General features: G+C 38.8%; 1 protein-coding gene across 1 annotated transcript; it reads left to right on the top strand.

The window, feature by feature from the left end:
* Nucleotides 1-161: 161 nt before the first annotated feature.
* TRPC4AP (transient receptor potential cation channel subfamily C member 4 associated protein) lies at nt 162-25,937 on the top strand. Its single transcript, XM_053393909.1, has 19 exons — nt 162-393; nt 6,031-6,159; nt 6,786-6,902; nt 9,747-9,804; nt 11,052-11,107; nt 11,930-12,058; nt 14,740-14,941; nt 15,102-15,290; nt 15,585-15,727; nt 16,464-16,595; nt 16,880-16,938; nt 17,846-17,947; nt 19,658-19,741; nt 20,157-20,247; nt 20,585-20,725; nt 20,814-20,922; nt 21,791-21,903; nt 22,078-22,284; nt 23,593-25,937. The coding sequence occupies exons 1-19, from the start codon at nt 226-228 to the stop codon at nt 23,728-23,730; spliced, it is 2,367 nt and encodes a 788-aa protein (XP_053249884.1). The 5' UTR covers nt 162-225; the 3' UTR covers nt 23,731-25,937.
* The last annotated feature ends 181 nt before the right edge of the window (nt 25,938-26,118 follow it).

Below are 26,118 nucleotides of genomic sequence, written 5' to 3'. Positions count from 1 at the left end.
AGCTGCTCGCAGTTTACGGCCAAAGACTACGTTTCCCATCAGCTCCTGGGGAGTAGGGGAAACGGGAAGAGGCCGGCGCGTACTCCTCTCCCCACCAATCAGGAGGCGGCTGGCTGTGCGCGCGGCCGGGCCAGCTGGGGTCGCTGCGGAGCAGCCCGGGAGACGTTCCGTTCAAAGCGCCTGAGAGGAGGGGCGCTTCCTGTTTAGCCAGAGGCAGGAGCGGCTATGGCGGCGGCGGCGGCGAAAGGAACAGGAGCGGCGCCCCCGCTCGCGGCAGCGGGCTCGGATCCCGGAGCCCCGGGGCGGACGGGAGCCTGCCGAAGGCCGGCCAACATCCTGGCCCAGCTCCGGCAGGCGCAGCTCAGTGGCCGGGGCCTGTCGCGGGGGCCGCAGGTACCGCGGGGCTGAGGCGGGCTTTGTGGGAAGGCCGAGGCTGAGGCGACGCCGACGCGCCACCTCCCTCAGAAGAGGCTCCGCTCGGGAGACGGGGCGGCGGCGGCGGCGGCGGGAGGGACGAGGCGGGGAGCGAGGCCGCGGCCGAGCCACGTCCCATTCTAGCCTTGCCTTTTGCAGCTCGCTCTGGGGTGGGAAGTGGGGGGCGGTTTTCGCCCCTGTCCCTCCCTCGCGTGTGATGCCGCCCCTTTGTCTCTCCCCACCCCCATACCCGCATCCAGGAGGCGGCCCTTCTTGGCACCCGTTAAGGCGAGCTCGGGCAATTTTATCCCAATTCCACCACCCTCGGAAATATGGCAGTCAGAGGCTTTCTGCCGCTCGTCTTTCTGGGCTCCCAGGGAATCCTGGAGTTGCTGCTGCGAGGCCTGCTTGGCTTCCTGGTCTGCAACTCTCAACGGCTTTTCTGTTAATAAGGCCATTGCCTCTGGCATTTGCTGAAGTCCGGTACCTTTCCCCCAGTAGCATGCAATCCAGTTTACTTCGTTGGAAAGGTATCGTCTTGCCTTGCTCGCTGGAGTTTTTTGCGCGCGCACGGGCGTCTTGCACAGCCCTATGGCAAGGTATGACTCGCAAGCAGGAGTCAGTTGGCAGAATATAAGAGCACCGTGTTCTCCATCGCTGAGTCAACGTGTGGCAATTTTGCTGTGTTCCGAGAGGCAATCTTAAAAGTGTGATCTTTATGTAGCAGACACAAAGTCTGGCAGTTGAATTTTTCACCTCCTTTGCTCCATAACAGCTGCCACGTTTAGGAGCATTAGGAAATAATAGTGTCCAAGGACACATATCAAATACGTTTTCTTTATTTAGTAGAACTTAAGCATTGCAGGGGGGAAAAGACATATGAAGTTAATGCCATAAAAACCTGAAGTACCAACATTGCAAATCTACAATGTTGATTATCGATACTGAGCTGTGAAACCCTAATTAAATCATAATTACCTGAATAAGCAAGGCTAAAATTGGGCATCAGGCAAAAGGTGATAGTGGCCTCTGAAATGGAAGAATGGGAGATGCTCAAAGGAATGGATATTTATACCCATTTTTGCCTTTGAGGGAGATAATTTTTTCTAACCTTTTTCATTTATTTGAAGACTACAGTCCACAAAATACCCAACTTCAATAAAGATCTATATTTTTGCTTTTATAAGTATCTTTGTTGTTGATTATGTTGTTCTCCCTCTCTTCTTTTTTCCTGTATCCCTTTATTTCTTTTAACTGAAATCACTTAAATAAAACATAAGTATTAAATTTAAAAAATGAAAGGATTCAATAAATCATGTCCTCAAAATACATTCATTTCAGCTTTGGCAGTGGTTTTGATCGAACATAATTTACTGTCATCAAAGCATAATAATTTTAGTAGCGTCTAAAACAACTACATCAAATACAAACAATTGCTATTTTAAAAAAGTATCTGGATAAGAATTACATGCACATTATTAAAACCTAATTTTTACAGGGATGTGTTTGACTCATATTGGAGTGTACTAAAATTATCAATGTTCAAAATAGCATTTGCTGTGAACACAGCTTGCTTAACCAATACATAAAGGTGGATTAATTAAGTCAGGCCAATCAAGGATTTTTTTATATAATGGGAGACATAATGGTATTGGTTCAAGATAGGGAATGGGAAATAGTGATCTACCATTCTGGTATGCAAGTCTGTCCTGTCTCTGAAGGGTGTTACAAAAATAGAAAGATGCCTTATATTCCCATTTCTGTAAGTTTAGTTGGATTGCATTGGTATAAGGAAAATCAGCCATATGGACTATTGCTGTGTCCTGGAACCAGCCAAAATGAAAATATTTGCCACAAATATATGTGAAGTTTTTTGAAGAAATATTCCTTTGTATGTGATACCTCACAATACACAATATAATTTAATGTTGCAATCCAGCACTGAGCTGGGTACACCGAAGCCTGTTGTTTTCAGTGATTTAAAGGAGTTTTAACACTGTTGGATTATGATCAAAATGCACAATGTAAATGTTAAAAATTATATTCCTTCCTTTGAGGCAAGTTTCTAGCTGCCTAAAGTGATTCTTTTCTAACTTGAAAATAGAATTTACTTACCAGGATAACCTAACTTTCTCAGTTCTTTTTTTGTTCTTCAGTGAAATATGTTGTGCCTATCCTACTTAAGTCATTTCCTTTAGTCATTTCCCCTAAATACTAGAAGAGTTCTGGTTTGATGACTAGTGGAAAAGGTGACATTGATCTTGTAAACTCCTAGTTGGGTTTCTTTGATGAGTTTTGAACCTTTGAATCTGTGGTGTTTTGCTTGTATATATTTCATGCTTGATCAGCATTCCTTTCTCTTTTGGCACAATAAACTAAATTATATGGAAATTTACATCCAGAATTTTTAAAAACTCTTCTCTGAAAATGGTGGAGCCAGAAGCTTTGTTAAGTGTGAATGCTGAATTTAAAATACTGTTTTGTTCTGCTCACAGGGACTTCTTAAAATAGAAGTCCCTGTGAGTTGGGGGGCGGGGAAGCTGCAATGGCCCAAAGTTACCTATCTCTGCTGCAACACTTTAGCGTGGAGTTGCTAGTGAAAACTTTTTGTGTAGAAGGTTCTTGTCACTGCTTTGTTGCAAGATTGGGAATGAAAAGAGAATTAGAAGCATTGATTCTTTTCCGCAGTAATGGAATCTGCATTTCAATAGCATTTTCATGGGGAGGGGAGAATTCATCACTGTGTCATGCACATTGCATTTTCTTCATGGGCATCATCACTTCTGCACATTACAATCACACACATCTTTTCTGGTGCAAGTGTTCACAGTACAGAAACTGTGGTTTTCCAGCTCAGGTATGCATAACAAAACATACTTGTAAATCTAGTTTGTTTCTTTTTCTTATAGTGAAAGTTATATCTGTGAAGAAAAATCATAATGTGAGGAGTCCTTCTATCTTAAAAAAGCTGTGGTGTTAATCCTATCTAGAACCTGACAAAACTGATGGCACACATAAGCTGCTCACTTGGCCAACATCTAAATGATGTCTGTCTGTTTGCACAATGGGATTTCTAGTTTCTCTTCTCTCCCCCTAAAATCTGCTGAATGGTCCCTGAATTCCCCCAGAGCAGATTTGGGGGTTGTGTTTTGGGGGTCCATGGGGAGGAAATGAAGGGAAAGCCCCATTGTGTAAGCAGGCACCTACTTCCCCTAAATTAGATCTCACATCTTGACAAGCAACCCTACTTAGAAAATTTATTTTAACCCCTCAGTGGTTATTGAAAATCTAGAGTATTTTTAGTGTGATAAGGCTTCCTAATTTTGATAAAATAAGGTAAGGAAGATGAGGATAACACACTTGTGGGGAACTAGAGTAAGTTATATTTTGGATATTGAAAGTGCAGGATAATTTACAAAATATTAGTTTATGAGTCTAAAGATAATGCAGAATGAAACGACAGTATCCCATCAGTGCAAGGACTGATCCTTGCACGACTGGACTTTCCTGACACACACTCTACACACTCTCCAAATCTGCTCTGTAAGGTTGAGGTAACCCTCTAGAATTGGTTTAGGGGGCATGCAGGAGGAAGGGGGGGGAACATTCTGTTGCACAAGCAGAAATTATTGCACAGATAGAATGTTCATATAGCACTATGTTGGATACAACCCTTTATTTACAGTACTATCAACATCTGTGAATTTATAATTTCTCTGTGCCAATGACAATTTAAAAAAAACTCCATTCTTTTCATTTTTATAAAGAAGATAATAATCTACGAAAGAAAAATATAGGTGGAAGATATAGGAGGGGAAGCAATCTAATTTTCTTTTTGTATTAGTATTTTTTATTAGCAACAAACTAGTCAGCAGTTGCACATTGTTAACATACCTCACCATTATCACTACTCTGGCTGATAACTTTGCTTATTTCCTTTGCAATACTCGTATGTGAGAGCTGTGGGTTTTATTAATATAATATAGTTATAACAGAAAGCAGGGAATCTCTTGATCTACAGATTTGATCTAGGTGGCCTTAAAAAAGATCACATTCAGAGCCTAGCTGTCAGTTTTCAATACTATGGAAAATATTGCTGGTGGATTATTATTTATTTTTTTAAAAGTTTTGGAAATTCAGCACTAGACATTGGCCTACTAGAGAATGGTAAGAATTTTTAGGACTGTTCTTGAATGGGAAAAGCTTTAAGCAAAAGAAATGATGGGGTGGCTTGATTTTTACTACTGTTTACAATAGCTAAACTATGTTAACCAGCTGAGGAATGAGGAAAAGCTTAACTCACGATGATATCTGAAAACAATATTTCCCATTTTCCTTAGGGTAACCTTCAAAGGGAGCCTGGGAGATTATACATCTGTCCTCCACCCCACCCCCAGCTGTAGTGGCAATGTTTGCTTCAGTTGACCAAGGTCAAAGATTTTAATGCTGATTTCAAAAATCATGTTTTAGCAGCTGTACATTGGCTTGACATGTTCATCAAGCTATCCACCACAAACTCAAGTCCTCATTCCTATTCAGTTACCACCACCACCAATTCAGACTCCTTATGTGAAATTTAGAGAGAAAAGTGCCCCAGTTTGCATCAGGTTACTTGACTACATAGTGTTACATTTGCCATTTTACTGCTCATTCACCCAGTTTAGATAGATCCTTTCAAAGCTCTTCCTCATTTTTGTTTTAACTATCCAGATCATTTTGGTACCATCAACTCTGAATAATTTATGAACAAGTTAAAAAGCACAGGTCCCAATATCAGTCGTTGGGGAATTTGCAGAAATCTGCTTTGGCAAGTGTTAGGACAATTGGAACACACACCTATAAGTTTTTCTTATAAGTAAGACGCAATGAACATATGTGGATTTAATACATTAACAAAAGTACAATTTTCAGCGAGTAAACCATACTAGTCCTGTTATGAGTATCAGAGTATTTGACTAAACATCACTGGCCCCATTCTTCAAAATGTTACAGTCTGCTTGGCACTAAAGATCTGTTGTAATTAAGGTCACACAGTGTTGCCTGTATCAGAATACAGAACCCTCTTTGTATCCAGATTTTCACGTGAATGACAACTGAATTTCCAAATCTCACTTACAATGAAAGAACTTATATTCTTGTGGAAGCATTGTTAACACCATTACCTGATATTTAGAATGCTTGCTGGAGAGATGGGGACAGTGTTTAATTTCTAAAGAAAGACATCCAGGGACTCAGACTTACCGTATATCATGAGTTTTATGAGCCCTTCTCAACAGAGTGTGGGAAGGGTGAGGAAATTTGCTTAGTGGAAAGGAAAGGACATACTGTGTGAGCTCAGGGACACTTTTAATGTATTCTAGTGGGTTAGTAGAATTAACTGTTGGCTTCCAAGTTTGAAGGCAATTTGTTGTCCCTTCTATATCAAGAAAAAGAAGTTTCTGCATGATTGGGGATGCCTGAACAGACCTAGTGTAATAGTGAATATCAGATACAGTGAGCTCACAATTTTGGTATAGTGACCAGTTTCCAAGACACAAGGTAGCATGATGTATGCTCTGGGGCAGTATAAAATATATCTGAAAAATGTGTCAGTCTCATCTTTATCTTGTCTTGTAGCTCACAGAAGCTTTGTTAAAGGAAAGAGATAAACAAGCAAAGTGGAATGGAATTCCCTTGCTCTTACAGAAGCTGTATGAGAACAGTCATCCCAACAGTGATTTATCCCAGTGCCAAGGCATCTTAAAGGTAATGTTTCTTACTGGCAGACTGATTCATGGAGCAGAATCCATTCTCAGTTTCCTCTGATATTTTAAGTCAATTCATAAGTTACGTGTTAGTCACAGATTCTTTCAGTGGCCCCTCAAATGCATGTGTTTAGCTATTTCCATCCTGTGCATAATTATATGGACTGCTATCAGAGCCCTCATTTGTTGTCTCCCCCACTCCCAGCTAAACCTCCCCAAAGCTTTAAGCTTTCTTCGTACAGAAGATTCTCCAACCCTTTTTTTTCCAGAAGAGTAAAAAGGAATTGAGTATCAAGTTCTGCTCATATAAAGTGAATTTCAACAAATGTGTTTCACATATTTACTTAGAAATCATTTCTTTTCCCAATCTTGCATGTTTGGCATTTCAGACTACATTGATAGAATAATTAAGTTTGTTCTGTTTTCTGATATCACATTTAGCTGCTGATGCAGTGAATTAATCTGTATTTGTATATTTTTTGATGAAATCGGCTATCTGGTGCTGCAAATTGATGTTTTGAAAATCTCATAAGTACCCTCAGTAACCTTCTGCAACTACTTTGAATAATATGCTTTGATATGAAGTATCTCTCAGTACTTGCAACTTTAACTTTTGTTCCCTGCCAGGAGATTTCTCCCCTCCTTTCAATGGAAGCTATGGCATTTGTCACAGAAGAGAGAAAGTCTGCTCAAGAATCCACTTTTCCAAATACATACACATTTGACTTATTTGGAGGAGTTGATGTAAGTGGTTTCTACTTTTTTAAAAAAAATGCTGTAGCATATTGTCAAATACAGTAACTAACACATTGAGTGAGACATTGGTAGTAGGAATAATTAAATACTAATACTCCTGTTCAAGACAATAGTACAGCCATAGGAAGGTTTGGTTACCCAAGAAAGCCAAATTTAAAATGTAAGGAAGGGATTCTTCATTACAGTAGGAATATTGTGTTCTTGGAGACTAAAGTAACTTGGCCTTTTGGCTTAGAAAATGAAGGCTTAAGAGAAAACACAATTTCACTCTACAAGTTGAATAAACAGTCACAGGGTGCAACTTTAACCAAGGTTAAAGTTATGTGATCTTGGTGTGTTTCTTCCATTCTTTTGGATTAGGGGGGTGTAAAGCAGCATGGATTTGCATCACTTTATTGGATGCTAGGAAGGAATCTCCCTCAATCAGATTGAGTATCACAAGGAACGGGAATATTTTCTCTCTAGCAGGAATGACTAACTAGCAGTCCATGGGGTACTTGTAGCATCAAGAGAGGTAAGGATGGAGGGCACCAATACAGAAAATCAGAAGAAACTTCTAGAGTTGAGAATCTTGGCCCTCTGGGTTTTTTCAGACTACAACCCCACAGTGTTAGAAACTGAGATATGAAAGCTAAATGGCAACTTAAACCTAGGTTATGGGTGCAACAATGGAATATCTAGGTGTGTTCTTTTTATAACAAGAATTCCGAAGCTGAAAATGAATGAACTGCAGCTAAAATATTATGTTCATTTTTTACATGGTCTAGTCCTTCACCCGCTCCCCCCATATATTCTTAAGAGGGTCTCTTCTCCAGTCTTCAGAGAGTAGCTGGAAGTGGGGAGGCAGAAATATGTCCCCCTTTCCTTCTACTCTGCAGTTTTAATCTGAAATCTTAGGTGCAGTACTGCACCCAGAGCTCAGAAATTGCTCACTCTAGTAAAATTCCCTATCACAAAATGTGCCTAGAACAGTGGGAGTTTTGAACACTGCAACTCCAACAATCCTTGATCATGCTTATAATCTGGAGGGCCACAGGTTCTGCACCCCTGCTGTAAGTGGCACTAGAAGTGTGTGACTTATATCACCCAGTATATTTTGAAGTAAGACTCTTCATCAGAGGCACTGCGTATTTTTTATGTTGCAAGGTAAATGCGTTCTATATTAGGCGTCTCATAACCTGACTGGCCAACTGTCCTTCAGCATTTCACAACGTTTATGGGGCACCCATAATTTCAGTGCTAAGAAAGTTGAGGGTTGTCATGGCTCAGAAGTGATATTCAATCTTCTTGAGAGTCATAGGATCCTGACGTATATAATTAATACTTAGCCTCTTGAATCCAGTATATTAAGTACAAAGTGTCTAGTTTCCTTTTGCATATTTCATAACCAAATCTTTAATCTTAATAAAGCTTCCATTTAGTGGGAGGCTGGCTCTGGCAATGGAACCCCTTGTCAATATATGAGTGGCCGTAATGAATGGGTCTGTGATAGAGCTAACTAAAAGTTGTCTATAAATTAAACACAAGGTCATAGTTAAAAGCTTGGAGAGCAACATGTCTGTATCTTATAGATAAATTTAGAAAAGCACGTTCTTTTATTACTACAGAATCTTAATAGCTAGCTTGAACTAATATTGAAACTAAGCTATTTCACACTAAAATATGGAGCTGCCTACTACATCAAAATCTTTTAAATCCTCTTCCAAGTTCAATGGGAAGTTACAAAAACCTTTTGTCTGTATAAGCTACAATTTTACAACTAATATGTGCAAAGACTGAGTAGTGATGCCGGTTGATATAACGTCTTGATCAGATAAGCTACAGGCAGTGCAGATTTTGCTTCTAAGTAGCCTATAGCTTTTAAAAGTGGCAACGTATTCAACTTCTATGCAGCCTTCACAAGGAGAGGCCACAGGCATATATTATAGAGTCCTGTCCTCCTTAGTGATAGAGGGGTGGTTTGTGGTCCAGTCCTGTATGTTGTGCTATACAATTGCATCCTGGGCCACTACTGAAAGAATAGACTGGATGCCAGCCCTGATTCTTGCTCTGGGAAAGCACCAGCTATTGGTGCTACTATGTCAACTGATAGGGAGGACAGGGTGGCTTCCATAAGGTGCAGGAATGTGCAGCGGCCATTTTCAAGGGCAGGAGGTGACCCATAGTCCTATAGATAGCTTTGCTACAATTGTCTGGAATGTTTTCTGCGTGACATTGTTTCATTTTACAATAGTTGCTTTTGTCTTTTTTAACCCCTTATCAGTCTTATCCCAAGTCTTTCTTTGAAATGGAAAAGAAGGGTAATATAAAAGGGTGTGTGGGGTGAATAAACGTATCCATTCTTTTTAATTCACTTTACTTATATTTATGTAAGTGTGTTACTGTATTGAGTTTTCCCAGTGTGTATATTCAGTAAATATTAGTAAGTGTATGTGTATCTTTAAAATATTAATACATGGCAGGGGGAAAGCTTGCCCTGCAAATGTAAAGATCAGTAGACTATCCATGTCCTCTGCAAATGGCATTGCCTCAGAAGGGGAGAAATGTTGTGGGAACTTTGCACCAACTTTGCAGCATGCACGAACGTACTTCTCATTCACATTAAAACTATAGTTTCTTTTAAAATGTCATTGCATTGCTCTTGAAATATGACTATTGTTTTGAAGAGAAGCATAGTAAAGTAGGACACTGGATGTTTTGTGCAGTACAATAGAGCGGAATTGTGGTTTTTTAAAGTAGTTTGCTTTAAATTTCAATATAGCCCAAAAATTAGGTGCTTTTTTAAAATTAAAATGCATCTTTATAAAGTTATTATGTATCTAATTTTCACAGCTTCTAGTAGAAATACTTATGAGACCAACTCTTATTACACAAAAGAAGAAGCAGAAAAGTAAGTCAATAATATACTTCCTTCACCAAACCTTGTTTTGTTTCCTTCTCTTCTCGTGTCCTGATAGAATAATTGGTCACTAAACCAAGTACTGGTAGCAATACTTATTTGCTAACATTGTGTGTGTGTTTTAATGATGTATGAAAATGAAGTTTTACCACACAGTTTCTTAACTTTTATGGTTGCAGAGGTGATAAATGCTGGTAAACCATGTTTGTTTATAGGATTAAATACTGCACAATAAACAAACTATATAGGCAGTGAACATAGCACATTCATAAAACAGCATTAGACTACTTAGTAACATCTGGATAGTGATGCACAATAACCAGTGTGTTAGAGGACCCGCTCCCCAAACCCTGGAGGCAAGCCCAAATCTTGTTGGGTAGCAGTAGCCAAATGACCAGAATTAAACACCAACCACTGTCATCACTCCTGTGAGTCCAACAGTTTTGGCTAGGAAAATTACAGAGCTTTACAGAACGTCACCTAAGATTTGAGAAACAAAATACTAAGAACCAGACTTTCTGTTCCAACAATACATAAGCCTCCAGGAGGTTATTCAGTAGCAGTTTGTCTGAGCAGCCAAGTCCATGGATTTAGTTCTAGAAATCTTACTCAGAAGAACGCACAGGAAATAGGTGAAGTAGATTTCTTAAAAATTAAATTAAAAATAGTTTTTTTTAAAAAAATAGACTCCAGTATCCCAGTGAAAGTATAAGAAAAAACCATTGTTAAGACTACAGTTGTGAATTACAGGATACAAAGCAACAAAAGCTAGCTTTCTTAGGCTAATACAAACAATATCAGCAAATGGACCAGTGCTGCTTACTTATAATAATAGGCACAGAGTTTCACAATCCAGACAAGCTAAATGCCCTTTCATTTAGAAGCAAGGCAAGAATCATGTGGCATATATATAGGCTCATAAGGTAATAAAAGGAAGTCAAAGTCTCACAGTTTCTTGTTTCATGTGGTGTTCAGAACAGGAATATCACATGATATCTGCAGTATTTCTGTCAGCCATATAAACTTGGTGTGAACGGATTGCCTACCTGCCCTAATAATAGTTGTCGTTCCTCTGTGTGTTCAACTTAGATCAGATCTCATTTTTATTGGATTTTAGCAGCTGAGATACCTGCTGGATTTTTTCATTTGTTCATTTGGGCTGTTAAATAGTGTGGTGACATATGTCTTAGTTTGTGGTTGATTGTTCAGGAAGCATTAATCAGTTTTTTCTATTGCAGTAAGCGATGACCTCATCAAGGATTGTTTAAGCATATTGTACAACACTTGCATATGTGTAAGTTATATTTTCTGTTCTGTCTATAATTTTTGTTTTGTGATACAGCTAGGTTTAGGGGATTCTTGGTCTGACAGAGAAAAACATTCAAAGCATTAAATTAATATTGCACGCTGCAATATTCTTGATGCTAAAATTTCTATTGCATTTCACAAATTGCAGTGTAGCAAACCTGTTGCTGCTTGCATTTTGTCTAAACATCTTTTAAATAAGGACTCATTGCTATTTATTGCTGAAGTGTTTTAAGCCTTAATGCAGTGGCTTGCTGTGGGAATCTTGGTCAGCATTCCCTGTTTAAGACTCTTTTCAGTTATGTATGCTTTTTAAATGTTATTCTGGAATTGTATGAGTCATTTTATGTTTTTGGTAGTATTTAAACTGGTTTTTAAATATATATATATATAGAAACTTTTTATCAATGTAAAATTAGTGTTGAAAACTAGAGTTGAGTTCATGACATTAAATGTTGCATGAAAACAAACCAATAATTCCTGTCGTTCACATTACATTTGTATGCATTGACAAGACTATTGGATACTTTTCTTAGCAGGTATGCACTTTTATACTCATGTCATTTGAGCAGCCTAGCTTTCCCTTTTGAGAATTTATTGCTGTTCTACTTAAAGGCAAAGAAAGCTGGAAAGGTTCAGAATCCTATGTGGAATAACAAGGAAGGCACTTTTCTCCATTCCTTTTTAATTTCCACTTTGCTGCCTCCCGGGAGAGCCCTGTTTTTATTTATTATTTTAAAATTATATGTGATGTTTGTCTTAGCAGTGTTAGCTTTTGCTCATGTGTATATGTGGTTTCTCATTATTGTAGACTGAAGGAGTCACTAAGCGATTGGCAGAAAGAAATGATTTTGTATTGTTCTTGTTTACATTGATGACAAATAAAAAGACATTCCTGCAAACAGCCACCCTTATAGAAGACATCCTGGGAGTAAAAAAGGTTTGTTGATAATCTAGCCTATACTGTCATGTTCTCATTTAATCTTGAAAACTCTTTAACAGCTTGTAAGTAGAAGTCCCTTCTCAGTTCAGTAACAGATAAAAAAAATATTGTATCCTAAATGGAAAAAGCCATATTACTTGCTCCTAGCCTGTCTTTCCTTTGCAATGTTTAAGAGTAGCTTGGCAGCACCTCTCCTAACTGTAAAATGGAATTTTGGAAAGGTATCATGTAATAGCAAGGCTGGGTACCTTTTATTGAGCCTGCTGCAGTGAGTCCCCATTATACATCTCTGCATGCACTGCTTTGATTACCCCATTCATGCCTTAGCTTTCTGATATCAAATAAAGTAATGTTGTGGGTAGCACTATGCCCGCTTCTGGATACTGGAATTTACAAAGGAAATGGTGAAGCAAGTGTGTCCAGAGAATAGTGACTAGGATGGTGTACAGGGTCTGGAGGGACAGTTGGGAAATGTGTAGGTTTGGTGTGGATAAGAAAAGGTTAAGGGGACATGTCTGCTGCCTTCAAATACCTGAAGGGCTATTGCACGCAAGAGGGAGCAGACATGTTTTCTGTTGTTTCAGAGCTAAGAGCTGTTAGACAGTGGAATGGATTGCCTTGGATGGTGGTGGGCTTGCTTTCATTGGAAATATTTAAGCAGAAGCTGGGCAACCAGTTGTCGGGGATGTTGTATTTAAGTTCTGCATTGTAGATCCTTCTTTGATTAGGAAGTTGGATTAGATGATCTCCAAGGTCTCTTCTGATTCTGAAATTCTGTGATTCATTTTTTTTTATCATGAGCTTGGAAATGCATTTATTTAGCACTTAAGTTTTATCAGCAGATTTAATTAGATCTCCCTTTTCCCAGTTAAAATAATAGCCGAGGCTTTCAAGAGAGAAAGGGGGGAGTTTTTAAAGATGAGACATTATTTCCCGACCCCCATTATGTTTGCTATTTAAACCTTGTTTGGGTTTGCATTGAGACAAATATAGCATAAATGTAAACGCTATTATTCATTTGTAGTACACAAGCTAAAAACTTTGGGTGTAATGTTTCATGAAACTTGTACCCTTTCAGGAATCTGAGGAGTTTCCTTATCTTCTCTAACTTGTGAGATTAGTTGTCAGTTGCTGTCAGTACTTTTCAGCATTGTGCCATTAAGAAAAATTGCTTCGCAAAGAGTAATTTACCTGTTATAATTTTAAAATATGTTCCCGAAGGTATAATTCATTCAAATTAAAATGAGATACAAGAAATAGAAGGAAAACCAAGAAACAGGGGACTGCAGTCAGTCTCATTTTATACTCTGCACTCTCATAAATGATGCACAGATGTCCTTAAGTCTTTCAGTTTCATTATAACTCCGCAAAATGTTTAAGCTAGAAGCATATTGCAATCATGTTCTTTTCAATATTCAGTATTATTATTTTAGCTGCTAGTGCTAAAAGAAGTAAATTCTTTTAATTTTCTAGAAGTCCAGAAAGTGGGAAGGTGGCTTCATACCCCCATCTAATTAAAGAAAAATAATAAATTATTCCTGCAGCTAATAATTTCTAGCCAATCAGCATGGAACAATATGCAGTTTTGTGGTGAAGTGCAGTATAATTTGTGGACTGTTTATTAATGTTAATAATGTATCAGAAGTAAGTGTTGATAACTCCTAAGAGGGTCTGCCTTTGCTGTTGTGCAGCATGATCTCTCAAGATTGTTGTATGGCCCAACTAATACATTACTTAGATAGAATAGGAGTCCCTGGAAAACTGTTCTCCTATGATAGGCTTCCATGTTGCCTAGGTAAAGTATTCTGTTCCCGCTCCAACTTGTCAAGGAGCAATATGATAGCAACAGCCCCACATGATCAGAACTTCTGTACTTTGCTGGGGTGACCCCTTTGTACAGACGTATACAAAACATTAGATCCATTTTAAGTACTTGCTGTACAGAATCTAATGAGCCACACAGCATGCAATATAAAAAGTAAAACGGTTACAGTAAGCCCACAACTTGCATGCAATTTACTTGTGCCCATTCACTTTTACATGCTTGGCAGAAAAAAAAAATTTCAATAGAAAAGGGGTGGGTGTCTGGGAAATCCCAGCTGCCATTGAGCTCAATGTATTTTGACTAGATGTGATTTTGGCTGTAGGCATGATCCCTGTAACATAGCCCCACATAAATTGCAGACTTACTGTAGTTATGTTAATGTTCTTCAGAGTGGTAAATTAAGAGATTCCTATCTCTATATAATGCCCTATCTAGGAGTTTGCCAAAAAGTGTTAAGTGAGGTGAGGACAGAGGTGCACACCAGCTCCTTTTCAGACCTTCAGCTGAGTGCATCTTAGGTTCCTGACTGCAAATGCACTTTGAATTGAGTATTAATGCAGTTAGACTCCTCCTTGTAAATGGGAACCCTGGTTTCCCTATCAGTATTCTAAGCACATTCAGCTGAATATGTTCAGGATTCCCCTTTGTCTTAGGGACAAAATGAAGTGCAGGTTAGCATGTTTAGGGACATTGAGATCAGTGCTGCCTTTCTCCACTTCTAGCTAGTGGTTTCAGATGGAGATCAGAATAGGCTTTTAATCTGCAAGAATCTTGGAAATAATATCTTTGCTAAAAAAAATTGAAAATCATCTATGGGTCACTAGCAGTCAGCATATCGCTTGTCATGTTTTAGGAAATGATTCAGTTGGAGGATATTCCAAACCTCTCCAGTCTAGTCTCTAGCTTTGACCAACAGCAGCTTGCAAACTTCTGCAGGATCCTTGCAGTTACAATTTCAGAACTGGACACAGGCAGCGATGACAAACATACACTTCTTGCAAAAAATGCTCAACAGAAAAAGAACATGGGTCCTTCTCGGGCGGAAATTAATCAAGGTAAAGCATCCTGTTTCTGAAATTAATATGTACTCAAATTGATATGTACTCGTTACTGTATTTTAAGATGGAAGTAAACTTGATTTCATTTGGATTTCTAATAATAGTTGTTCCATCAATTTAACATTTGTTAATCAAACCTATTTGCTTCTTGTCATAGCTGCACTCCTCAATATACCAGGCTTCATTGAACGACTGTGTAAACTAGCAACCAGAAAAGTTTCAGAAACAACAGGAACTTCAAGTTTCCTTCAAGAATTGGAGGAGTGGTACACCTGGCTAGATAATGCACTTGTACTTGATGCACTAATGCGTGTGGCAGGTGAAGAGACAGAGCAAAGCAGCACAGGTACCTGCTTTTAAATTTACTAGAACAGCCATTTAATAATCTGGTAGCTTTATCACCTGTAGATCTGCGTGTGGCCTTGTCTTGCACTGTACTCTTGCTTTGACATTTTCGTACTGGAATGGAAGCATGTGTGCAGCAGTCCCTAAAGACTGAAAAGACTTGTGCAAATACCTCAGGATGGTGTATTCAGTTTCTGCTACATTGGAGAAACTTAACATCTTCTCATTTCCTACATTTTTGTTGCATTGATAACTATTATATAACTACCTCCTTGCCCTTTTTTTTGTCTTTTAGAATCTTCAGATGAGAGTGGATTTGCCTCTACTTCACCAAGGAATCAACTTCCACAGACCATGAAGATTATGCATGAGATTATGTATAAACTGGAAGTTTTGTATGTCCTCTGTGTGCTTTTAATGGGCAGGCAAAGGAATCAGGTGAGATTCTGCATCAGAAGTGTATAGTGAATTGCAAGCAGTGGCTCTGAAAATTCAAATGGGGGTCCAGCTATTTAAAATCCTACAATCTTTTCAAACTCTAGACCACTAATAATCTTATCTTGTAGGAAATGGATGCTTGTTGATTCATGTATCTTGCACAGTGATCAGCTATAAGGTTTTTGGTTGGTGATCTAGTAAGAATTTAATTTGTATGTGCCTTTATGTATTTTTCCATTTGGCAAGTACTTTGCATTAAGATAGGCAGCAGTTAAGGCACCCTGCTTTATGCAAATACTTTGAAATGAGGCTTTTGGCTAAGGAAGTCCATGCCATGTTTTAAGCCAGTCTATTTTGGGATCAACAAACTCACACTAAAAAGTTTCATTTTAAATTTTGAAATTTGGTGCATTATTGAAAACAAGTAGATTAAAATGAAGGGTGCAGCCACTGCAGAAGCACTCTTAAAACAACATTTTCTTCATTCCTATTCATTCTTGTGGGGTGTGCAGAATAGAAATCTCTAATGGATATTGCTGGATATTGAAATACATATTTTTCAGAGTTAATTTTTGTGTGTGTGTCTGTGTGTGGATTATGATTTTTTTATATATATATAATGGGCTATATTTTGTGGAGAGGTGGGGGAGCTTAAAAGAATAAACTGGCACAGTTTATGGAAGATCTTAAAACAATATACCTGTAGTGAATATACCTGATCATTCTTCTTGCCTAGGTTCACAAGATGATTGCAGAATTCAGATTGATCCCTGGCCTTAATAATTTGTTTGATAAATTGATCTGGCGGAAGCATTCAGCATCAGCCCTTGTTCTGCATGGGCATAATCAAAACTGTGACTGTAGCCCGGTGAGTATTAGGTTTAAGCTGCTGCATAGGGTATGTTCTTTTGAAATGGCCCTTAAGAGCTCATATGTAATAGCTGTTAATAATGTTGATAGCTAGCCTCTTTAGTTGTTTTTCATACTAGTATTTTTTTTCCCTGATTGCAGTGGTAACATCATCGCTCTCTAAAGTGGCTTAAATATTTTTTAAAGCCTGGAAGTCGTGAGTTGATGTTTCTACCAGTCTGCTAGTAAGGATATTCTGTAATGTTTCTTATAAAATAAATTCTCAACTTCTTTCTTCTGTAGGATATTACATTGAAGATTCAGTTTTTGAGGCTACTTCAGAGTTTCAGTGATCACCATGAGTGAGTATAGAATATGTTTGCCATAAACTTTGTGGTGGCACTTCATGTATTGCTGAATTGATGGAACATCATGTTTGAAGTAACTCGGATAATTTAGAACCTCCTTAAAAGTAACATACAAAGAATATGTAATAGTTTTGATCATGTTTTGCTGTTACACTTCCAAGAAGTGAGTGAAAAGATATTGGGAGGTATTTGTAAAGCACATTTTGGGAGAGACTATTCAGTGGCTGCCAGCATGCAAGGGACCAAAAAATGGAATACAGCTGTTTAGACTAGTTTTGTCAGAGGACACTTTCAAAGGCACTATGCACATGAATTTTGAGATCCTAAACAGATTGCCCCAAATCTAAACTTATATTTAGGGCATTCTTTATCAAAAAGTTCAGGGGGAAAGGAATTGGAATTGTGAAACTTGGCCTTCTGCTATTTTAGGAGTTCCTTTTTCACAATTTCCTTTAATATGACAGTATTCAGCTAAATAATTACGCAAGCAGAATGATTCCTGCTTGCGCAACAGAAGTTTGCCCCCCCCTCCACACACACACCATCCCCAAATCTGTTCTAAAGTGTTGGGGGGAAACCCCAGAACAGGGGGAGATGGGGGAAGGGGAGACATTATGTTGCACAAGCGGAAGTCATTCTGCTTGTGCAAGGAACTACCTAATGCTACTTTGAATGCAACCTGTAATTTATTCTGTGGGTTCATTCTATGGATTCTCAGGGCTCAAACCCAAATTGTGAGATTATTTGTCCAATATAGAGTTAAGTTTCTGTAAAACTGAATAGAACCTTGATACCACAGAAGAACCAGCATAGTTGTGTGCATTTTTGCAAAGGGAATATAGATGATGCATTAAAGAATCAATGTTTGTAATTACTCCTTCTGTCCTGATTTTTATAATAGGAACAAGTATCTGCTTCTAAACAGCCAAGAGCTTAATGAACTGAGTGCAATATCCCTCAAAGCCAACATCCCTGAAGTAGAGGCAGTTGTCAACACAGACAGGTAGAGAGAAGTGCATGTATGTTTGTATCATTTGTTCTTTCTGAAAGTATGGCAAGTATTCTATTTTACCAGGCCTGTCTCTTGAACCCTTGCAATAAGTTGGGTTATCTCTAACTTTGTTAGTATGTTGAACTAGCAAAAACATGAATCACTCACACAATGCAATGGCATCTTCCTGAAGTGTATATTGGACATCTGGGTGGGGCCACATATGCCCTTTAGGGATTGTTTGCAGTCCTTTACAATCTGCTTCTACCCCTAAAGCCAACTCTGTCCCTTTTGAGGCAGAACTTAGGTCTGTTTATTCAGACCTGTGAACACTTAGCAGCCAATGTTGGCTGGAGAGTGTGAATGCATAAGCGATGGATTTTGAGAGTGGAGGTTGCAAATCATAGGTAATTTTGATAACTGATGGGAACATGCATGGGAAGCAGGAAAAGGATCACATAGGACTTCGTAAGGAATTTAATTAACATATTTAAAGTACGCATACACGTATACAAATGAACATATTTATTTATATAATGCCCTTTATACCTATATTTCTGCTTAAATATTTATTACATACAAATTCCAAATTGGTTCATGCTGACTTCCTGGTGAATTGCTGCACATTCTGTTTATGAATGTAGCTTGTGCAATGCTTTATGTTGCCGCATTTGAAGCATGGGACATTCTTTCCATCTAAGAGGGAACAGGTTTCATAGCTTCACCCTTTTCGTAGAAACAACAGATTGAGTTTGTGGGCAATAGCGGCATGCATTCTTTTTTTAAAAAGCAAAACAAGTAGTAGCAAGATGTGGTCCTTACTGCCCCCTTTCCAAGCTATTTGGCCTGGGAAATAATGTTGCTGTAGATGTCAGTTTGGAGGACAAAGGTGCAAGCAAATGGACGTCAACCCTCAGATTCCTCACATTTGAGGATTCATGGGACTGATTATCGTTCATTTGCCTAGCAGAGAGTTCAGTTGATATGGAATGATAAACCGGGTAAGGTGGCCTCTGTGTTTTAGCCATGGGCCAACACCATTCTGCTTTTGCTTGTTTTCATAACTTCCCTATAATTACACATTGTGTAATCTTGTACATCTAGAGACATCTGCAACATACAAGTATTTCCATATTGGCTATCAAAAAACCCTGGGTGTAAAACTTTTTTAAAAAATTGAACTAGCATCTGTTGGGTTAGAATATGCAAGTTCTGAGTTTGTACAGTTCTGAATGCTGTGTAATGGAAAAGTAACAACCTGGTCTTGTGCATGTAAGCTCAGAAATGTCCTATGATCAGTGAGGCTTAGATTTAGACTGTAGTCATGTTTTATTTTATTCATAAAAAATATACACCACTTGATTACAAAAACAAAACCTCAAAGTGGTTTACAAATAGCTAAAACAATAAAATTTGTAGTATCTGTCTGTGTGTTTTTTACAAATGCAGGTTTTTTTCTTGGGCACTTAAGATTCAATCCCATTGGAAAGGTTTTTAGAATTACAATAGAAAATTCATTCACCAGCAGGGGGTGTTAGACTATAATGTTCCATGGAGTCACAGTATGTTCAAAATACACCATCCATTTTGAAATGGTTGTAGCATTGCAAAAGCTTGGCATAGTTTACTCGGGTATTGCTGTATAGAACTGTTAGATATTTTCTTAATAGATTCCCCTTCAGCCAATTGGTTTACGCATTGTAATTTCTCCTCATGTTTTAGGAATTTAGTCTGTGATGGGAAAAGAGGCTTGCTGACCAGACTTCTTCAGGTAATGAAGAAAGAGCCAGCGGAATCATCATTCAGGTGGGCTCTGTTATTACTACATAGTGTTCTGTTGTAGGAAACCTTGATCAGAGAGAAAGTGGATCCTTGCCAACTATTAAAAAACTTCAGTTTTGATTAGTTTTGTCCTTGAATTGAAAAAATTGAGGCCAGCAGTGCTCAGGGACAGTAGACCTTCTCTCATCATGGTTTCTACCCTGCCTATGACCTTAAAGTTGCCTAGTCTCCAAAGATGTCTTAGTTGTTTAAGCTTTGAATCCTAACTAGTGATACACATGAGGAAGATCCACATATATAGCCAGTTTTGCTTTGCTTTCCCTGCAACTGTTCTCACTATCAAAACAGCATGTCACATAAAACTGTTTCCACTTTTTATTTACAATTAACCAGATGTTTCTTTCTTAATATAAGGTGTTAATTTTATTTTGTGCACCAGGTTTTGGCAAGCCAGGGCAGTTGAAAGTTTCTTGCGAGGCGCTACTTCTTATGCAGATCAGATGTTCCTGCTAAAGAGAGGGCTCCTAGAGGTATTCTAAATGTTTACTAAATACAATTGTTTGTGAAACATGCTTCTAAACCCTTAAACCCTTGATTTCGTAGAGAACATGGAGTCTTTACTAAGAGTTAATCAACTTGTTAGACATTGTCATAATCTAGGGTTCAGTCTAATCTTCTGAAGTTTGTCACTTTACTGTGCTCTGTGTCTCTGAAACACCACAGTTATAAATTATCAGGCTTAATCCCTTAGCAAGTCAAAACACCTTCCCGTAACAAGTATAGGAAGTCAAAGCCGTTTTATTTCTGCCTGCAGAAAGCAAAATGTGAAGCTTATTGTCTTTATGGTGATATTTTTCTCCTTGCCAGCATATTCTCTACTGCATTGTAGACAGTGAATGCAAGTCACGAGATGTGCTTCAGAGTTACTTTGATCTTCTGGGAGAACTGATGAAATTCAACATAGATGCATTCAAGAGGTTTAATAAATACATCAATACGGATGAAAAGGTAAACCTAAACCCCCAGAGTCCCAAATGAATCCTCAGCTTTATAATATATTGGATGCTGGCAAAGCCTAATCACTCTACTTTTTTAGTTTCAGATATTTTTGAATCAGATCAACAGCTCACTGGTTGATTCCAACATGCTGGTTCGTTGTATTACTTTGTCTCTAGATCGATTTGAGAGCCAGTCAGATATTAAAGGTAACTTTGTGGTCTGTTCTGAGACCAAGAAATTGTTTTTAAAATATGGGCAACTGTGTCTATAACCATCAGGGATGTGGTGGCTTCTGAAAATAATTCCTTTTGGAATTATTGGGTGCAATGATTGGTTCCTGGTCCATGGCGAGCAGGTACATACAGGGTCTGGCTTTTTCCCCATGCTGATTAGCAGTGGCATATTTGCTGCACAGCCAGCAACTTCAGAAAGATTTTCAGCAGCCACTAAGGCTTAGATCAGGGGTGTCAAACTCAAATTCATTGGGGGCCGCATCAGCAGTTTGATCACCCTCAAAGGGCCAGTTGTATCTGTAGGACTATGTGTCCGCTCAATATAAAAACAAGTGGAGGTTTCCTGAATGCATGTAAAGTGAAGTTTTCCTGTATAGAACTGCCGGCGCCACTAGAGGGCAGACGTTCTCTGGCTTGTAGGCTGGCGCGCATGCGCTGAAGAGGCGGCTTTCTTGTGTCAAAAAAAAAAAAGCGAGAATAAAAGGTGAAGGCTGGTGGCCGGCAGCGACTACACGGGCCACATGATGAGGTCTGGCGGGCCGGATTCGGCCCACGGGCCTTGTGTTTGACACCTGTGGCTTAGATGAATTGATGATAACAAACAGGTAAAACTCCTAGTATCTGTTCACAATAGATAAGCACCCATTGTTGCTACTGCTTCTGTTTTTGTCTGAGTTTCCTTGAAGTTAAAAAAGTGGTAATTTTAATGGGCACTTCATGTGTTTGCTTTTCTCAATTAACGAACAGTGGTTAGAAACAAATATTGGCAAAGCTGTTAGTCCTTTCAAAAATGATTCTTGGCTCAGCTCTTTCAACCTAACAAATGGCTTGTCTCCTACAGTGGCAGAAGTCCTGTCTGAGTGCCGCCTGTTATCCTACATGTCACAGATGTCCATGAGGATGTCCTTCCTTTTCCGGCTTATTAATATTATTCATGTACAGACGCTCACACAGGTAAAAAGCTGGCACTGATCTCCCATGGAGCATATGTAAATAGTTTTTGTATCCAGTGTGATGTTTTCCTTTAAGTTCCTAACCTGTTGGACTCTTGTGTTCCATAAATGAACTCTGGGAATATCTGTTAGTTTGAGCCTTTTATATTTTTTATCCTTATTTTCTTTACTATAGGAAAATGTAAGTTGTCTGAACACAAGTCTAGTTATCTTAATGCTGGCCCGAAGGAAGGACAAACTTCCCTTCTATCTTCAGACACTGCAAGAGATGGAATACACCAAGAAATACCCTGGATTTATCCTGAATAATTTTCACAGTCTTCTGCGTTTCTGGCAACAGCATTACCTCAATAAGGACAAGGACAGCACCTGCTTAGAAAATGTATGTCTGTTCCAGTTGCTTTGGAATATGCTCTTTATATTTTGTAATTGTGGCCCAGTGGGGAAAGAGTAAAAGAGATAGATGATGTAATGACAGTGCTGAGGCAGTGTAATACAACAGCAACATGAGTGTCAGGGTGTATTTTAAGAATATGCGAGAATTGAACACTCTTAGGTGGCTGTGTTGGGCTCTCAGCAAAACGAAAGCATTTTTTGGTTATTGTAAGTGTCACAGTTTCTTGGTAAGCCAGAACAGACTGTGCGCTGCCACAGAAACATTCTGCTTCCTCAAATGCAGGCTACATCTGCATTGAAAAAGTGAGAACCCATGTTTTGTTAGGTGGATCTAAACTTGACTGAATTTCTTAGCTATAGTAAAACAGTGCTTTCTATGTACCTATGCATTTGGTCCATGTTAATTTGAAGCAATAGCCCAGCATTGTCTGGTACTTTATATACACATACACCCCCACGCACACCATGATTAGCATGGAAATGCTTATGCTGTGTTCTTGGCCAGTTGTGGCATAACATTTTTCCACTGGAAGGCAGTTTTTATAACTTTCTATAGTAAAATTCATATGGAAAACATTATCATTTGGGTCTCCCTGGAGACATCTGGCTGATTACTGGGTGGGGGGTGTCCTGGTTCAGGCCAGAAAAATTGTTGTGCTACTGGGCCAAATTTAAAGTTTCACTTGTTGGCATATAAAGCCCTAAACAACTAGGGACCAGGCTGTCTGAAAGATCGCCTTTGCAGTTGTCTGTAGTGCCGTGTGTGCTGGAGGTTTGTTTCATGGTAACTCAGAAGTCCTTCGGCACGGGGGCACCTGCCTTGTGGAATACAACATCTGTCGAAATTAGGCAGGCTCCAACAATTGGTTATATGCTAAAAAAACTACTTCAGTGGGCTTTCCCAGATTTGATTCACGGGCAGTATCAGATTTTTTTTGTGGGGGGGCACTATATTTATTATACATTGCTGTGATAATTGTTCATATTCAGCAGCCTATTTATTTGGAAAATTTATAAAATTTCTAAAATCGTCATACTGATTGCAGAATTTCTGCATTCTAAGAAAATTTCCTTTCCTTTCAAAAGAACACGCTCCTGAAAGAAGACTGGGCTAAGTTGCGTGTACCGTTGCTCTGAATTCAATTTGAATTCCTAGTTTCCCTGTGTTTGATAATGGGTGGGGCAACATGAAGTTTCTGTTCTTGGTAGCAAGTTAGTTGCTAGATACAGCTGCATTTTAGTGACACTTGCTGTTGTGCTCTAGCATAAACTTTTTTTTCTACCTTCTTTACAGAGTTCATGTATTAGTTTTTCCTACTGGAAAGAGACTGTATCTATACTGCTTAGCCCAGACCGGACATCACCTTGTGCCATAGTTAGCTACATTGATGAGGCATACATGGACATGGACAGAGATTTCGCCGAGGAGTAATTCTTCAGGCTCTGGCTTCCAATGGACTGTGCTTCAGAGGGAATCTTGCAGACAATGGATTTTCAGGGATATGCTGTGTGCACAAACTTGGAACTATGGAATGTTACCATGTTAAAGTTTTCTCTCTCCATCCCCTGCTCTCAGCACTGTTTTGAAGAGCAAGACATCACCAACTTCCTAGTCAACATATTCAGGGAATGCTTGTGTTCTGTCCGAAATTGTCTGCAAAAAGCCCAGTCTTTTCTGCTCACTGTGGCTAGAATCCTTTGAGTTTGATAGATGGGATCTTTCAGATGTGCAGTTGTTAGCTGTGGCTTTTTATCCTGGCTACCAGAATTAGATGTTAAAAGTGCAGGCAATTTTTTGGGCCATCCAAACAAGCCGATTTTTATGGGCACGCCAGATGCACACCAGCCACATTTAAGCCACTTTAAAAAGTTTCTATTTTTATTGCTTTTTCCTTTGCATTGGGATATAGAACTGATTGTGTGTGTATTTTGTTTTTAAATTCTTGGAGATAATAGCTCTCTTCACTTCTTTGCAAACTACTTTGGGATTGTCTCCTACAAAACTTGTGTCCAAACCCCTTATTTTATCTTGTTGTGGTATTGCATCCAGAAGTATCTCTCTCCGTTCTGTGGAAATCTCTTGTCTTCAGCTGATTTTACAGTGTGGTCTAGAACAGGTATACATTGTGGTGATGGGGTTAGTCTTGGGAGCCTAGCTTTGACTAGGCACTAATGAATTGAAATTAACTGATTTCCCCCACTCTAAATATTGCAGCCTGACCATTTTGTCAATAAATAACCAACTCAAGTTGAAAATTTATTCTGCAGTCCTGCTTTGGCTGACCATAAAATCCGCTCTTGAACTTTTGCTATTTGGAAACCTAACACTCTAGGCTAAAATAGCAAAATTAACACCTTTTATTCCAATTGTGTATATATATTTATTTATTGTTCCTGAAGTGTAATAGTTACTGGAATTGGCTGATCTTCTCCTAATGATACATGTATTAAATGCTGCCCAGTGATTTTGGTTTGGGGACAAATTGCTCAACAATATCTGAGTTTGCTCTTGTAACTGCTGGCATTTAAACAAGTCACTTGGAATATAAGCTAATATTTGAAGTCAGAAACTTTCTGAACATTCTTTTCATTACTGTGCTAAAGCACTTTAAGAAGCTTTAGCAGCCCTTTATCTCCCTCAGTTTAAAATTACTTTGATTGTCCCTTAATGTGTAAATGTATACTTCTGGGACATACTCATATAGCACAATATACCCCTGAAAAGTCTTGTGTTAGAATGCTATGGCTATGTGGTATTTTCCTCTATGAAGGAAAACCTTGAATATCAGAAACAGTCTTGGTTCAGAAAGGTAATTTCCAGACATGGAACTTAACAGTAGCTGGGAAAGCGGAGTGCTTGACTATTCTCATCATCTTTACCCTGCACTTTTTGCTGCACCTTATTTTCAGATAACGCCATGGAAAGAACAGCTGGACTGCAGCAGGTTTGTTTACAGATACTATTTTAATATATATTTGCCTGATAAAAAAACAAAGGCACTTGCTTCCAGAATAAAAAGTATAGTACTGTTCTATCTCACAGTACTAGTTGCTCTTTGGTTTAAATCAGGCGTCCTCAAACTCGGCCCTCCAGAATTTTTTGGCCTACAACTCCCATGATCCCTGGCTAGCAGGACCCAGTGGTCAGGGATGATGGGAATTGTAGTCTCAAAACATCTGGAGGGCCATGGTTGAGGAAGCCTAGTTTAAATAATCTAATTGGTTGGGCATCTATTGAAGGAACAGCGCAGCACTTTAAGACCCAATCTGTGTTCTCCTTTGTGGTATGTTAGAAATTAAAATGGAAATATGGGAGCAAATTATGTATCTGCTGTGCAGGAGCAACCAGCACACATCCTTTTTGATTTTTTTTTTTAGGATATGTTAAAATTTTCATCCCAAGGCACTATTAAACTGGCTTTACCTGACTCCACATGCCTTTGGCAGTTATCAAATGAGTCCAAGTGTTGAGGTAACTTTTTATAGCAGACATTTGCTTCTTGGTTTTAACCTGTTCCTTCTTGAGCTCATCCTTTTTCCCCTTCCCCAAATTCTAGGTTATATTTATGCGCTGATTCTATAAATGTAGTAACCCTACACTTCAAATTAAACGCTATGTATTAAAAGGCTCAAATGAGACTGGATGCCCTCTGAGTCGTTTTAATTATTGCATCCAGTCTGCAAAGAACTTACTAATTTTCATCCAGTATATATGACATATTTCCTTGTAATTGAATGGTCAGGCTGCTTTGTTTCTTTTATGCATTTGACTCATGTGAGACTGATCCTTAGCTACTCCTGGGAGTGGCTTGGTATCACC

This window comes from Podarcis raffonei, chromosome 6 (assembly GCF_027172205.1).
Source record: "Podarcis raffonei isolate rPodRaf1 chromosome 6, rPodRaf1.pri, whole genome shotgun sequence".
NCBI classification, from domain to species: domain Eukaryota; kingdom Metazoa; phylum Chordata; class Lepidosauria; order Squamata; family Lacertidae; genus Podarcis; species Podarcis raffonei.
This window is presented reverse-complemented; position numbering and strand designations above follow the sequence as displayed.

What these genes read in the sequence shown, in the direction of transcription:
- TRPC4AP (XM_053393909.1), top strand. Translation starts at nt 226, where the DNA reads ATGGCGGCGGCGGCGGCGAAAGGAACAGGAGCGGCGCCCCCGCTCGCG. An exon ending in AAAACTGTGACTGTAGCCCG is followed by an intron (nt 16,596 to 16,879) that starts GTGAGTATTAGG and finishes TTTCTTCTGTAG; the next exon opens with GATATTACATTGAAGATTCA. An exon ending in GCAGTTGTCAACACAGACAG is followed by an intron (nt 17,948 to 19,657) that starts GTAGAGAGAAGT and finishes CTCATGTTTTAG; the next exon opens with GAATTTAGTCTGTGATGGGA.